The sequence below is a fragment of the Crinia signifera genome, chromosome 3 (assembly GCF_055691185.1).
Source record: "Crinia signifera chromosome 3, ASM5569118v1, whole genome shotgun sequence".
NCBI lineage: Eukaryota > Metazoa > Chordata > Amphibia > Anura > Myobatrachidae > Crinia > Crinia signifera.
The window spans coordinates 309654647-309671487 of record NC_139219.1 but is presented as its reverse complement, the minus strand read 5'-3'; the positions used below and the strand labels follow the sequence as shown (position 1 = coordinate 309671487).

Sequence of the window (16841 nt, the reverse complement as noted above, 5' to 3'; positions counted from 1 at the left end):
TTTATCAGTCTAGACGATTTGCTTCATAAGCAATTTTGTCAACGATTGCCGCAAAACTCCACGGGCAAACCTATTGTACATATTGGAGCAGATGTATTAAGCCTGGAGAAGAGATAAACTGGAGATAAAGCACCAGCCAATGAACTGTGTTTGAAAATGACAGTTGGGAGTTGATTGGCTGGTGCATTATCTTCTTTCAATTTATCTCCAGTTTATCTCTTCTCCAGGCTTAATACATCTGCCCCATTGTACACTGAACGATAACAATGAATGATGTCACTCTGCCCCCCTCCCCCCACTAAACATGCAGTCCTTGACGATATAGTCAAGATTGAGCTGCATGTATAGATGACGGAGGACAGATGATGCAGGACAACCCGTGGAAGCATGAGTCAATGTTACTGAATGCACATACTAAGCAATATTACAAACAATATTGCTCAGATGCACCAAGATAAGCAATATCGTTTGAAATATCACTTAGTGTGTTTTGGGCTTAACGTGAAGATGAACTAAGCTTTGGAGAGATAATTACCAGCCAATCGGCTCCTTACAGGCTGTGTTTGAAAAATGACAGTAGCTGATTGGTCGGTACCTTATTTATCACACACCAAGGCTTATTACCTCGACAGGAGAAAATAAAATACCATGGGCCCAAGGAAACATTTAATCCTATTGGCCCCCGACGGGAGAAAATAAAATAAAGTTGACCCCCAAAATGGAAAACCTAAAACCTTTTGACTTCTGACCTGTCTGCAGATGTGTCTTTGGTGGATTAGGTCCCAGCACAGGAGCTGTGGGTACAAGGGCTGGTGGTAGGAGTGTATGTTCAAGAGCCTAATGGGTAGGAAGGGGGAAGGGAATGCCTTATGGACCAGGAAATAATTTAGGTCTCTGGAGTTTGGTGAGGGCAGGGGTCATAGTATATGTCCTTGGGGCCTTGTGGCTAGAGCGGATAGAATATGTACCTATGCTGTGTGGCGAGCATATGGGAGGTGAGTAGGTCCCAGTAGCTGCATCAGCCACCGCATATACTGTATAAAATACATATATAGAGTTTAATCTAGGATCGTAGCAGGGGAAAGGGGGCAGCATGAGTTCAGCGCGGCCCGGCTGGCGACATCACCAATGTGGGCGTGCTGGGCCTCCCCAAGGATTGGCTGGTGCTCTCCACTTTTTCTGGGACAAGGGCCTGGATCAGAGTGTTAGCAGTATATATTGTTTGTGTGGGCATGGTTTGATATGTTGACATTCATCATGTAGACAGTGTTGACATGTCAAAACATCCCTAGTGGCCCAGCAGTGACTTTCCAGCTCATGACGGCTGCAGCGTCTTAGGCACAGCCTTCGTGTCATGGTGGTCATGTGACTGCCACTTGTGGGTTAGATCCCCTGATCCTCCTGTGTTAAAGTATTTCTTCCCTAATCCCTACCCATAACCCTCCCTTTAGTGCCTAAAGCCAAGTATGCATTGGGCAATATGCCGCCCAGTTGGACAGGATGGATTGACATAAGTAATGTAATCACACTTCAGTAGCCGCTTAAAGGAGCTTCACAGGATATTTCTAAAAATTTTCTCCCATTGGGGCAGATGTTTTAAGCTTAAAGAAGAGTTAAAGTGGAGATAAAAGTGAAAGGAGATAAAGCACAAGTCATTGAACAGTGTTTGAAAATGACAGTTGGGAGTTGATTGACTGGTTCTTTATCTTCTTTTACTTTATCTCCAGGCTTAATACATCTGCCCCATTGTGAGAATCAAACACCAGAGTCCCCACCACACTCCACAATGTCTGGATCCAAATTCAGCTACCTCAAGTAAAGAGGACATGCAGTCTCGGGATTGTAAAACCATGTTTACTACTGCTCTCCAGTCTGCTATAGGATAACTTTTATATGGCATAACACTTGCACCTTCGTCCTGGAATCATTTACCAATAAGCAGTGGGACTTACGAAAGCTATTATGAATTCTGATATGGCCTACTTATATAGTGAACTGGAATGCATCAACGATGAGGCAGATGATTTAGAAAACCGTGCAAGGTGGAACAATTTCTAAATTCGCAATATACCAGAATTGACTTGGAACCATGGGCCTTATTCAGATTTGAGCTCCGTACAAATTTGTTCGGAAAATGGTCAAAACCATGTGCACTGCAGGTGGAGCAGATGTAACGTGCAAAAAGAGTTAGATTTGTGTGAGTTATTTTGTTTCTATGCAGGGTAAATACTGTCTGCGTTATGTTTACACTGCAATTTAGATTTCAGTTTCAGCACACATCACCCAAATTTAACTCTCTCTGCACATGTTACATCTACCCCACCTGCAGTGCACATGGTTTTGCCCATTTTACGAACAAATTTGTACTGAGCTCAGATCTGAATAAGGTCCCATATCCCAAATGGCTTTTTATTCTTTGTCCCACTGCTGTCTAAAGTAGCTGTTCAAAGACAAAAAGCACATCTTAGCGCTTTTAGAATTAAACATAAAGATTCTGATTCTCCTCAGGATGTTATTCTCCGACTGCTTTCCTTTAAGATCAAGAACAGTATCACTATGGCCAGTTGGAATTCCACCTCGTCATGTTTAAGGGTGCAGATAGAAGAAAAGTGAATCTGAAAAGATAGCGGTCAAAGGTAGCTATGTCCCAAGGTGAATAAACCTTGTATGGATAAAAATACAACAGCTTATCAGATGTCACGGATGGATTGTACATGATGAAATATGTTGATGATTCAGATTATTCAAATCTTTTTTCCAATTCTCCCCTATTCAACATACAGGGGAGACATAATAGAAAGCAACATAGTGCAGATCACTCAGGTTAAAAGGGTTTTAATGTGGACAATGCACTTACAAAGTAGTGACTTGTTTAAAAGCATAAACAATATGGTCCCAGGCAAGCAGCAGGCATAAGATGTAAATGGGTCGTCCTCCAGTCTGGGTCCCTTGATCCGGAAGCAAGGGGGGCTCAGTCCAGGATTTACCGTCGCCGCATAGCTCTTTTCAGGGAACCACAAGTTAGCGGAAGAATCAAACTTAACGTGTTTCGGAAATAGTTCCTTTGTCAGAAGCGTGAATCATGTGTCCGCCGGGAATGGGGTGCGCGCGTAAGAGATGCTTGAGTTCCCCATTCTCGGCAATGGGATGCGTGAGATGCATGAGCGTCCCCGTTTGCCAGCTATATAGATATGGGACGCTGGCGGATTGACAGAGTGGCTCCATCTGTGTGTGTGTGTGTGTGTGTGTATCTGTTATTTAAGATATTTTACTTCTTTGTTTAATAAGGACCTTCAGATTTCTGCTTAAATCTCTGCTATGTGAATAAACTCTGTTCTGGCCTTGTTGGTTGACCCTAGCCTCAGGACGAGCTAGGAAGCCTCCGTTAACACCAGACGCACCATGTATTTGATCCATAATCTAATTAACCCTCAGCTGTTCTTGCATTGAATGCAGAGAAAGCATTTGACTCCATGTTTTGGCCACTCTTGTGTTCTACCCTATGCTCTTTTGTTTTTCACGGTCACTTTGTAACAGCTATCAAAGCCCTCTATTCCCACCATTCATTTATGGTTATGATAAACTGTATTTGAAAATTGGTACCCACCAGTGTTACCCATTATCAGCTTTTGCATAGAACCTCTTGCAGTTTGTATTAGATCCAATGTGTATATTGGAGGGATAACTGTGGGTTGTAAACCAAATAAGTTGTCTTTGTTTGTGGACGATGTTCTCCTGACACATTCCATTCCTTTAGTATCCCCCCCCCCCCCCCCCCTTAATTTACAAAAGGAACTTTTTTTTTTTTCTTTTAATATGGTTCCTCATCAGGATATATGGTTAATCATATCTGAGGCCTTAGCGTTAAATATCCTCTCCCATACATGTTCTATCCTAACGTTTAAATTCCTATTTCTTTGGAGAATGCTGCCTATTAAAAAATTTAGAGATACCTGTCAAAAAAATCCTTCTGTATTCTTTATCATGCCAGTTATATCCCTATGATTAAAACACCTACAAATGATTTGGACGTGTGGTCTCGCATGTATAATTGTAGCCACGCTTATCTTTGCTGTTGGATCACAATCCCAGCATCCTTGTGCGCCATGGGAAATGTCCCGTTATGGTCCACAAAGGTGTACTTCCTGATGCAGCTGACCTCACTTGCAGGTATTCAATACTTTAATTCCCCTTGTGCAGTGAATCCTGTTTTGGATTCGCTACACAATCGCCGGGTTCCGGAGGGCTGAAGCATTCGCTGCCAGCCCTCCCTTACCCCCTATTCAACGCCTCAGAGGCTTGCTGCCCCTGGCGGTGAATTTTAACCCCCCCCCCCCGGAGAATGCCGCACGGAGCCAGAGGACGGCTGCAGGGAGATGGAAGCCTCCCTGCCTGCACCAGACACTGTGGAGGTGAAGGAGGGCTGTTGGGGACACAGGGAGAGCCCCCCAGAGCTGGCAGGGGGCTGTGTTACGGAGCCGCTACACACTGGTCCCGATCGTGCATATGTAATGATCGGGACTAGTGTGCAGTGAATATATGAATATTAATGAGCGGCTCCCGGCTCGGCCCCCTGCTTGTGAATGTGTAAAAAAAAAAAAAAAATATATATATATATATATATATATATATATATATATATATATATTGTTTAAAAAAATAAAATAATTTAAAATATATTCATGTGCTGCAAGCACATGAATAAAAATAGCATGCCCCTTCACAGAAAAAAAAATCTGATTTTTAGACACCAAAATAAAAAACGCTTTATTTTCCAAGATCACATTCCAGTTCACCTAAAAAAGATGACGAGTGTAAAATGGTGAATCTTGTCGAAAATCACTGGAGAAATCAGTTCTCCACTTCAGCATTGAATACACTCTCGGCGAATTCCACTGAAAACCCCATTGAAAACCACCGGCGAATCGCGGTGAATCACAAACGGCAAATCGCCAGACATTCGCTCTTCATTTGCAGCGAATTGTGTCCAATGAATAGGGCGAATTGTTTTTTTCTGTGAGAAAATTCGCCAGAAAACAGGCGAATTGCCAGATTCGCTGAAAAAAAATGGCGAATCAGAGGCATTGAATACTGGCCACTGTGTGAATGACTTTGTGAGCATCTTCTACGCAAATGTTTTTTTATTTCCAATGTCCAATGCAGCTTGGTAACATACTGTACCGCACAGTAGCAAATAGTAACAGCAGAAATTAAAGCATGCGTGAATGAGTGATACGATCCATGTAAGTTAAAAGCAACCTGCAGCCCTGCATCCAAGTGGAAGGCACATGTTATTACATTTCTAGTTACTGTGCGTGTGATCTGTGTTCAGTGTTCTTGTAGTTTAGCGCTCGTCTGTAAAGCATATTACTGCATTTAACATAAAGTAGTTCTTGGACTATATTGCTGTACTGTATTTCATTGGAGACCTCACGTATGTGGAATGTTGATGTCCAAAAGCGATATCTGTTGGCTAAAACCCTACACTCACCGGCAATGCCATGCGCCACACTAGCCACGTTGTGCTACACTTCGCCACGCTGCGACATGCTGCAGTGCGCCTCAATAACCAATCCAACCGCCATAGGTAGGATAGATAACATCTGTACATCTCATGGACACAGTAGGTCAGATGTTCTTAAAATTAATTTCCGTCCTCATATTTTATTGCTCTTGCAGACCATTGCCGTTACACCATGTACAACCCTCGCTTCTCTCCAAAAGCAATGTCACAAATTAATATGGATTGGTCTTAAACCTGGGTCAGTTGAACAATTTGTCCCTATTTTATAATCCTACTAAATGGCCTGTCAACTCAAGCACATCATTACTTCTTATTCCCCATCTGGCGTGAAAAAATGGGTGAACATTAAAAGTTCTCTATTTCAAGATGGACCATTAGGCTCCCTAGATGTAGTAGACCAGCCTCGGTCTATTCAATACCCACTGCAACTTTACTCTTATATGCCTTGTCCCATAATTTGTATATTTTTATAATCTCTCCTTTTATCCCTCCAGTCCTTAATTTATGATCATCCTGGCTTCCCTCCAGACTGTGATAGTTCACTGGTGGCTTAGTGGTACAAGCATGGCATATATAGTGTTTTATTTTTTGTTTGGCGACTTTTGATCACAGGCACCTCTAACTAGCCTTTAATCACTCAAGCCCTTGGCCCTGGAATTATCCTCAATCTTATTGTGGCTTTGCTTTATGCCCTGATCCCTGGGTTACCGAAATGTCATGAAATTGTTTACCCATATCTGTACTGCAGCTAAATCCCTTATTACCAAACATCAGAAAATCCAACTTCCGTCTTAGAAAGTTGCTTTTATAGTGAAAATTAACTTAATAGCTACTATGGAATATATCACTAGCTTAATAAATAACACAGTATCTCTGTCTCTTGTACAGTCCCTAATTATACTCGGACTCTACTGATTTTTTTTTTTATTTTTTTTTTACTTTTAATTTTTTTATCTTTTGTTATCTTCTTTTTTTGTCCTCACTCTTTTTTATGTTTTGCTGCATCATTAGTTTTAAAACATTATGAAATAAAACAAAAGCCTGTGGTTGACCTTTAAGAGTTACATAGGCATCTACTCGTTCCTCCTTTTGCATTTTTCATGAATTTATTGTTACTTTGCAGATTTCAGTATAAAATTGCTTATTTGTTTTCACCATATACTGGGCCTTATTCAGACCTGATCACTGCTGAATGAATTTGGAGCGGCCAGCGAACAGGTAGATGCCACCTCACTATACTAAATCCCCCCCTTGTGAAATAACGTGTACGTTGTGCAAATTGATGTGTACGGCTAGCGAGTCGATTACAGCCATGCAAAAGTTTCTAATATCATTTGTTTGACAGTCACCATCGAATGTTTTTTGGCTAGGAGTAGACAGAGACTTTCTTAGTGCTGCGGTGAATACAGGCATATCCGGCCTGGAGCTGACATCACACACCCTCCCCTAAAATGCTTGGGCACGCCTGTGTTTTCCCGGACACTCCCATTAAACGACCGGTTACCATCCCCAAACGCCTACTTTCTGTCAATCACCTTGTGAAGGCTAGTGAAGGAAAAAAGTAGCATCGCTAGCATTCATCGCTAGCGGGTGTTACGCGCAAACGTATGCGCAGTTCATAAATAATTGGCCGCTGTTCGAATTTGCACAGAAGCGATCAGGTTGGAATTAGGCCCACTTTCTCCACCACATGTATATGTGACTACTGGTCATCCCCACTAAAAAATATAAAAAATCCCTCAAAAGATTAAAACATTAACTTAAAAACTGAACATGATCAAATACCAATTTTTTTTTAATAGTGTTCTATTTAAAAAAAAAAAAAAATCTTTTTTAAAAAGGCCCCCTTTGATTTGCCACCATGTTCCCAGAGATACTGTAGCCATAATAATCCAATCCCCGAGTCCTTTCCGGCATGATGGTTCTCACACCATCCATGTCGTTCCAGAGCTATGGGCCACGCACAACACCTCCAACTCAAACAGCTGGTATACGATGATATGGTACGTAGGCTATATATTTAGAGTAAAGGTTTGTTTTTGTTTTTTTTCCCCAAATTTGTTCACAGACATGGGAAAGGAGAAGAACCGTAAGTTCTGGACTGGATTCATCGATTTATATCAGACCAACGAGTGCCTATGGAGTGTACAGAGCAAAGATTATACCAACAAGGTCAAGAAAAATAAGGCACTTCAACAATTGGTTGTGTACAGTCGAGGCCAACACAGTGCTGCAGACGTAACTTGGGTCAAGAAGAAGATAAAAAATTTGAGATCCGTATTCTTGAAAGAATACAAAAAATGTACAGGGTCGCAACATTCTGAAGCGGATGAAGTTCATAAACCGACATTATGGTACTATGACCAACTCCTGTTCACCGTGGAGCAAGAGCCCAAAAAATCTTCATTAGAGCCAAATTCTGCAGAGGAGGTGGAAGAGGAGGAAATGGAGAGTTTAGATATGGTAAGTACACACAGTGCAAACACACTTTTTTTAAAATGTTTTTATTTGTGTAGTTTAAAGCTCAAAGTTAGTAAAGTACTTTATTTTATGGAACCTTCTTGCCATGGTACTAACTCCGCTCTATTTTAAATAGGTCAGGTAATCCTCGCTGACCTTTTTCTGTGTGTGCAAAGGCCACTTGAGTAACCCCTGCTCCAGCCACAGAAGTGCATTGATCAATGTCCTCAATGTGGTCTGTGGCATCTGGCAATATTGTACTAGTTGACCTTTGTTGGATGTTCTTCTGCCTCAGGAAATTATGCTGGGCAGAGCATGCCAAGACAACCCACTCTGTCTTGTTCACTTGCAGTTTGATGACTGTGGAATATTCTGAAGCGATTGCTGAGGATGCCGCGCTCTCCACAATATGACACGCCCTAGAAAGATAATACTTATAGATACGCTTCTCCTTGTTCGGCTCCCTTTGACCGTATGGCTGCATGATGTGTTCATGAAGTGCAAAAGTCTCATCGGTCAATGAATGCAAAATTTAGTCTGTAGTTGCATTCTTTAGCAGTTGGTAATTTAGCCTTTTTAAGGATATGAGCCTCTCCTCATAAAAAAAAAAAACATGTCTCCTGAAGGATCCACCATACGAGGCATGGCCATTTTTGCCAATGTCCACAAAGATAAACTCGTAGTTAGGAGTGACGATAGTCATCATAACCATAGTGAAAAATACCTTGTAGCTGTAGTACAAGGATCAACTGTTGACAGGTGTGGTTATCCTCACGTGTTTCCCATTGATGGCTAATCCTCAGGTAGAGAAGTTCCACCAGGACTTGAACTCCTCAGCAATTCCTCCTCAGTTGTAGGGAACTAGAAGTGAAGAAAAATAAAGGTACATGGACTGTAACTACTTATTTATTTTACAGACATGCACACCAGACCTGGATCTAGACACTGCCACCAATGAGCCTACAGAAGTGGATGAAAGTGAGGGGGAAGACATCACACCCCAGCAATTCCCCAAGCGCAAGCGTCAAATGGCCCTAAAGAAAACCAGCGATGTACCTTCAAGATCAGAACAATTCTTAAAACATGCTGTGGAGGTTCTTAATAAACCTCCAGACAAATTTGATGTATTCACAATGAATATTGCCAGTGAGATGCGTGAAATGGAACAATCTCAACAAAACCATTTCAAGCATCTGATATATGATGCTATGATGCGTGGGCTCAGTGGCCAATTGACCAAACGATGCAACATAGTGTCAACAGATACCAGACATCACCCCACTACACCATCCTCCAGCATCATGCACATCCCTCCCCAACCATCCACCTATCCCACACTGCCTATCCCTCTGCAACCACCCAACTATGCCAGCGATGTACCTTCCAATTCAGAGCAATTTTTCAAACATGCTGTGGAGGTTCTTAATAAACCTCCAGACAAATATGACATTTTTGCAACAAATATTGCCAGTGAGATGCGCGAAATGGAACAATCACAACAAATCCATTTCAAGCGTCTGGCATATGACCTTATGATGCGTGGGCTCAGTTGCCAATTGACCGAACGATACAACATAGTGTCAACAGATACCAGAAACCAACCCACTACACCAGCCTCCAGCATCATGCCTATCCCTCCACAATCATCCACCTATCCTGCAGTGCCTATCCCTCAGCAACCACCCAAATGTCCCAGCAGCTCCTCAAGTGGCACAGAGGGCTCTGTCCCCTCTGCACGGAGACCCCAGTTTTTTTAATGGTTTTTTTTTTTCTTTTTAGTGTTTGAAAAATTGTTCTGGGAGTTTTTGGGGGGATTTGCTCAAGGGGGAATAGCACTTGGTCATAGTACCATAACGATGGGTTATTACCTTCTTTTGTTGCCTCCAGATGTTTTGATTCCTTAATTTTTTTTTTTTTGTGTTCTTTCAGGTTCTCGATTATTGTTTATTTTTCTTGATCGCTGTTTCGCCCCCTTCTGACATGACCACTTCTTGAAGTGGACAATTTTTCTACAATTTGTTGGCCAGATATAAATCAATGAATCCAGTCACTGGCTGTACAGTTTTTAGGATATGTCTTAATAAAAAAGTGAAAAAATAAAATTGTTGTATTCATTGTTTAAATGGTCAGCACAATATTTAGGTTGGCATGCTGAGTGGCACACCATTATTTTATACCATTGTTGGGAAGAAATAACATAGTAGTGGGCAATACACTGGTGGGCAGCAGCATATACCATTGGTCTGCAGCAATAACATATAGGGGGGCATAAAGTGGTGGGCAGCTGCATATACCATAGGTGTGCACCCATAACATAGAGGGGGCATATAGTAAATACCATTGGTGGGCAGCAAACATTTTCTTACCGTAAAGTACTTCTGCTTGAGGAGAGTAAAGATAGCATTGTAGGTCTCCCCTGAATAATGAAGCCCAAAGATTACAGAACCATCAGGGAACCAAACTTCAGGGCAGCCAGGTATTTGCCATTTAGCACAGGGTAGCCACCAGCCTCTCCCCAGAAGGTCTTCCCCCTTCTCTGGGCTCTCTGCCTATAAGCAATGTAACAATTGAAGTATTGCGTGTGTCCCTGCCCCCTGTAATTCCTGTCAAGTATTTAAATTAGGCTGAAACCGTATATCATTTGGTCATTTGTGAATTCGCTCAGTGTGTACGCACAATATCTTTTGTCTGTGAATACAGAAAGTTCAAGGGAAATCATAAGCCGAAATTGTTTATTGTGCATGTTGTCTAGCGTGTACTCAGCTTTAACCCTACCTGGACATCCTGACAATGTTATAGATGTAGGCACGCTCATCTCTCCTACATATGGTGATTGGATTGATGCACAAGGCATATCACAGCATGGTGTAGCATTGCGCAACATGATTTAGTGTGGCGGATTTAGTTGCCGGTGCGTGTAATGCTTATGTTCATCCACCAAATGTTGCTTTTGAAAAGCACTATAGTGCAAGAGCTACTTTACCGTATATTAAATGCAGTATACAGGTGTAGTGGAAGACACACAGAGATAATATGCTTTACAGATGAGCGCTGGGCTACAGGATCACTGAATACAGATCACGCACAGTAAACATACAGTACAGTTTGCCTTCCACATGGAAGATTGCTAAAGATTGCTTTAAGTTCACAAGGATTGTATCAAACATTCAGTCATGCTTTCATTTCTGCTGTTACTATACACGATACAGTTTGTCCCACGATACAGTTTGTCCTAAAGCTGCATTGATCACTAAACTTTCTAAATGGAAAGTGGTAAAAAAAGAAATATATATATTTTTTTTTGCGGAGGAGACTCTCGCAAAGCCGGATGCACAGTGGGGGAAAGTTACTCAGGTGAGCGTTCTATTTCACATAAGATGTTGCTATGGGCAACCAATCAGATACTATCTATTATCTTCTATAAAATGCTAAATAGGTAGAATCTGATTGGCTGCCCGTAGCAACATCCCATGTGAAATAGAACTCCCACCTTAGTAAATGTTCCCCAGTGAGCTCAGGTGTAATTGAGCTGACAGGGTTTATAATACACTAGCCATTGTGGCCTAGCCGGTAAAACTACAGCATGCTATGGGGTTCAAATCCCACTGAAAAGCGATTTAGTTTTCATATTTTCACTGGATTTTTTTTTTTGCATTAAAATATGTATATATGTATTATTTCCTTCAACTTTACATGTGTAAGCTGGCACACATAACTTGAGGTGTGAAAAAATGCTTGGGAAGCCTTATAAAAAGTGTGTTCTATGTGTGTGAACTAATGTTCAGGGGTTCACGGACTCTGCTCCACCATCTCCATTAGCTAGACTTCTACTTTCATCTCGGCCCTTTGCCACTCATCTACATTAAACTTTAAATGCTATTGAACTCATAGTGCACCATAATGAAGCAAGACAAATATGGCCAGATCGGAAAGTGGTAATGAAACCTGATTTTAGTGAAAGGACCTTAGCAAAAGCCATAACACCGTGAGCTTAGTCCAGCACATACTCTGTGCCTCCACCCCCCCAAGCATCACTGACTTCAATCCCCACAGAGCCCGAGCGCTCACTGCAAACTGCTCTGCCCATCTCCCCTCTGTCAGCCTCCGACCCTTCAAAGGGTACGAAATCACCTCTCCTCCAGTCTAAGTGGATGTCCTTGTTACTGAACTTAAGATTAAGAGGGTGCTTGAAAGTTCCATATATTGCCCCTTGATATATTCGTACATGTTAACCATGTCACCTCTTAAATCTTCAAGGGCCAACCACTAGTCAGGTTCAACAGCCCTAGCGCTAGTTGCAGATCCAGTGGTGAGCCACTTTAAAATAAGAACATTAACATTGTTCAACATTCAATGTAGCCCATTTTTGGATAAAAATTTTTTTAAAAAATTAATTTAAACCGGACTGTTTGAATTGCCAAAAAAAAATTTGACTACAAAGGGTTAAACATCTTTTTTTCAAGCGTAAACATTCCTAGTTTGGCTAGTCCCTAATGATAACACATGTACTCAATCCCTTGGTTTAGTTGCCCTTGACCTGAGGTGCTGGAAAGTCAGTATTGGTGTGTGGGTGGTTGAAGCAGTAAGCGTAAGTTTTGCCTAGAGTGCCGAAAAACATTCCACGAGCCCTGAGTGGAGCCTAGCCGGAAGGCAAACTTGGCAAAGATCCCCTACCCCCTGCTGTTCCCAGAACTGTGAATAATACCCTTTTCAGACATACTACCCGGGATCTTAAACCCTATACAATCCCGGGTCCGTTGCAGGGGTGCGGGAACTGGGATATTAGTAGACTAAATCCTGAGTAGAGTAATTGGGACATACGCTAGTCCCTTTATTATGCGCGTGCACCTAAAAAATCCTTGGGTTTTTACGTATATATGAAAGGGGATATTATAGAAACTTAGAAACATAGAATTTGATGGCAAATAAGAACCATTTGGCCCATCTAGTCTGCCCCTTTTTTAAACATGTTACATCAAACTATATTTTATCCTTGTTTCTTTGTAGGAATATCAGTATATGCCTATACCAAGCTTGTATAAATTGCTCTACTGTATTTGCCTTTTTTGGAGGCTATTCCACTTATCCACTACCCTTTCTGTGAAATAATTATTCCCCAAATTTCCCTTGAATCTTCCTCCCTCTAGTTTCAGTGCATGTCCTCTTGTTCTGCTGCTCCTCTTCCTGTGAAGAATGTCTCCCACCTGTACCTTGTTAAAACCCTTGATATATTTGAAAGTTTCTATCACGCCCCCCCTTCCCTTCTCTGCTCTAAAGTATATATATTAAGATCTTTTAGTCTTTCCTGGTACGTTTTGTGATGTAGGCCATGCACCATTTTAGTTGCCCTTTGTACACTCTCCAATGTATTTATATCCTTCTGGAGATATGGCCTCCAGAATTGAACACTGTACTCTAGATGAGGTCGTACCAATGACCTATACAGTGGCATTATTACTTATTTCTACTGCTGATACCTCTCCCTATGCAACCAAGCATCTGACTTGCCTTCTTCATTGCTTTGTTACATTGCCTACCTGCCTTGAAGTCCCCTGAACTAGTGACACCTAGATCCCTCTCTTCCTCAGTAGTTTCCATAATAGTGCCATTTATACTTTGGGTTTTTGAGACCCAACTGCATGATTTTGCGTATTTCTTTTTTATTATTAAACTGTAGTTGCCATGCTCTTGACCATTCCTCTAATCTACCTAGATTGTCAATAATTTGTTTTACCCCTCCTAGTGTGTCTACCCTGTTGCATACCTTTGTGTCATATGCAAATGTTTACCCTCAATTCCATTTACAATATCACCAATAAAGATATTAAAAAGCACCGGTCCAAGTACAGATCCCTGGGGTACTCCACTTGTAACCTTTCCCTCCTTTGACTGTACTCCGTTTACTACAACTCTGTTTTCTGTCCCGCAACCACGCTCTTATCCATTCAACTATCTTAGAATCCAATCCCAAGCTTTCAAGTTTATTTAACAGTCTGCGATGTGGGACAGTGCCAAAAACCTTACTAAAGTCTAGATAAGCTACATCTACAGCCCCACCCTGATCTATTACTTTAGCCACCCAGTCAAAAAATTCAATAATATTTGTTTGACATGATCTCCCCCCCCCGAGTAAACCCATGCTGTTCAGGATCCTGTAAGTTGCTTTGCGCATCACTATGCAGAGCAGCTCTGACATTACATTTCCCTCCCCACCCACAGGACACTGCGGCTTGTGCATGGGACTGTTGGGAGGTCTCTGTTTGCAGGGGATTGGGGGGCCAGATGTACTAAGCTTGACATTTTTTATAAAATACAGAGTGATAAATCGCCAGCCAATCGGCTGCGAACTACCATGGCCCCATGCCTAATGTGGGCGGGATCACAACCCCAGAGAGCTGCAGCTACGCCCTTTCCCACTTTGGACACCTCCAATGTTGGAGATCTGCCGAAGTGTTCAATCAGCACTTACTGTTTGTACAGATTCTTATTCATAGGTCTTGATTCAAAGATTCGCATCATGCACCATTACTCTACTATTTTGTGATGTTGACGGCTTCCACATGTTATCATTTCTGCCTCTGGTCACTGTTGATGACGACAGTAAATATGACATTTGCTCCGTAGACCCTCCGGCAGGATGTCCGAAGACCATATACCCGTCCATGAGGAGTTCATCTACTGCCTCGGAGCTGCTACGCAAGTACTTAAATACGGGCCTTGGAGGGAGCTGCAGAAAGCCTCAGATGAAAGCCCACCTAAACTTTTATTTCTCATCATCCCAGGTGGGTACATAAGGTTACATTAAAGTGATTTCTTTACTTGACTGCTGTACTCAAAATTCAATTGAGGTTTTTTTTTTTTTTTAAATGAAGAAATTGTGAAAATATTAATAAATTGATCTGCAATTCCCCCACAACAAATTTATGATCAAAATGTCATAATTGCCCCCTTTTTTTTTCTTTTTTTACATTGATACAATGGGCCAGATGTATCCAGCTTCACAAAGTGATACAATGGAGAGTGATAGACAGCCAGCCAATCAGCTCCTACCTGCCTTGTTACAGGCTGGATTTGTAAAGTGACTAGTAGGAGCTGATTGGCTAGCTGTTTAGCACTGCATGATAGGTTCTCTTCTTTTGTACCTGCCACTTCTGCTCTGGTGCTTACTACTGATATGTCCAGCCTCGTCTTGGCTGCCAGCGGGTCTTGTGCAGGGTTCCCTGACCATTCCATTAATAAACGCAGATATGCATGACACCGGTTCTTGACTGCTCATCGGATGTAATGACAGTTTGGTGGGGTTGGGAAGTGTCAGTTTTTACCATCTGTCATTATGTTAAATGAGCAGTCAAGAACTTGTGGGAGCCAATGCTTAGAGATTTAAATAATTTGCAGGGAACATACGCACCATTTGATCTTACGGCATTTGCTGCAGCTAGACTGACCTATCTGTATATCTTCCTTTATTCCATACAGTAGCTGCATTAATGTTCTGCTAGGCTCATTCAGATGTGGTTGGAGGAGCAATTGCTGTGGAAGCAGCAGCGACAGCATTAATATGATGGCAGTTATTCATTTGTAAGAATAGACACTTTGTATGGCTGCTCGTATTACTATATAAGACCGATGGCGCACAGCTTTGTGGTGAGAATAATGTAGCGCATATCGTCTCAAATAAATGGTCCACTGTTTTTATGCAATATTGATATTTCTCACGAGGGTGCTGCAGGAATAATGGAGATGTTTGCTGTGGTCCCTCTACTGTTTTCCGCAAAAGCAGCCCCGTAGTGGCTGGGATAAAGGCATATTTACTTAAGGCCTCCATATACTACGTGTGCCACTATTATACCATAAGACTACTACATGTGCCACTATTATGCCATTAGACCATTCCACATACCACTATTATGCCATCAAAGTCTTCCAAGTGGTACTAGAAGCCTCCGCATGCTACTATTATGCCATCAAAGTCCTCTGCATACTACTATTATGCCATCAGACTCCTCTGCATGCCGACACTCACACACTGATGCTGACACACGGATAGATGCGGACACTTACATAAATGTACTGGCACACTAACGCTTAGACATACACTGACACAGAGTTGCTGACAGATGGATGCTGACACACTGACAGATTAACAAACATACGCTGACACACAGACCGATGTGGTCACGCTGACACAAGGATGCTGACACAGTCAAACATAGACAAACTAAAACCTGGACAATGACTCATAAGAAGTCGCAGCCGATCCCCTTGAGACACCCGGAAGCTTCACCGGGCGGTAGGATTGCGTGCGATATATCACGTGGTCCTTTTTCATGCGATATATCACTTCCAATCCCATTCCACGCTGCCGGGAGGCTGTCAGAGGTCAGACCTGCAAGTAACTCCGACTCCTATCCTATTGCGCACGGCACCGGGTATCGATCAAATGTCAAACACATGCGATTTGGTCACTTTTCACCCGATTTCTCTGCCCGACCCATAGGAATCGGGTGAAAAGTGGACAAATCGGACAAGTGTATGGCCCGCTATAGACACCAACACACAGACTTTAAATGGAAAAAAGAAACAAAAAACCCATCTCTCACTGTGAGTAGCTGCTGCAGGTTACGGCTGTACAGCTGCTGCTCCTGATCACTGGCTGCCCTCCTCTTTCTAAGGCAGCAGCATTAGCTGCATCAGACTGGAATGATTATAGTGTACAGTGGACAGGAAGGGGAGGAGTGGGAAGGAACTGTGGGGATGCTGCTGCACTGTCTGCACCCAGCAGACAGCCGGGCAGTGCTCAACACATTGTGGGCAGCATACCACCCTAATCCCCCATACAGCCACAGGTTCTGCTAAG

General features: G+C 42.3%; 1 protein-coding gene across 2 annotated transcripts in view; it reads left to right on the top strand.

Moving 5' to 3' along the window:
• Positions 1-16841, top strand: part of LDAH (lipid droplet associated hydrolase) — a 239718-nt gene that overhangs the window by 28239 nt on the left and 194638 nt on the right. Inside the window, exons 2-3 of one of the 2 annotated variants that reach the window (XM_083178607.1) lie at positions 7593-7987; positions 8902-10086. In XM_083178607.1, the coding sequence (XP_083034733.1) occupies positions 7595-7987; positions 8902-9741 (1233 nt within the window). In that variant the 5' untranslated portion in view covers positions 7593-7594 and the 3' untranslated portion in view covers positions 9742-10086. Of the gene's footprint in view, positions 1-7592; positions 7988-8901; positions 10087-14608; positions 14767-16841 lie in introns of those variants that run through there. The other variant, XM_083178608.1, reaches the window with a different exon arrangement.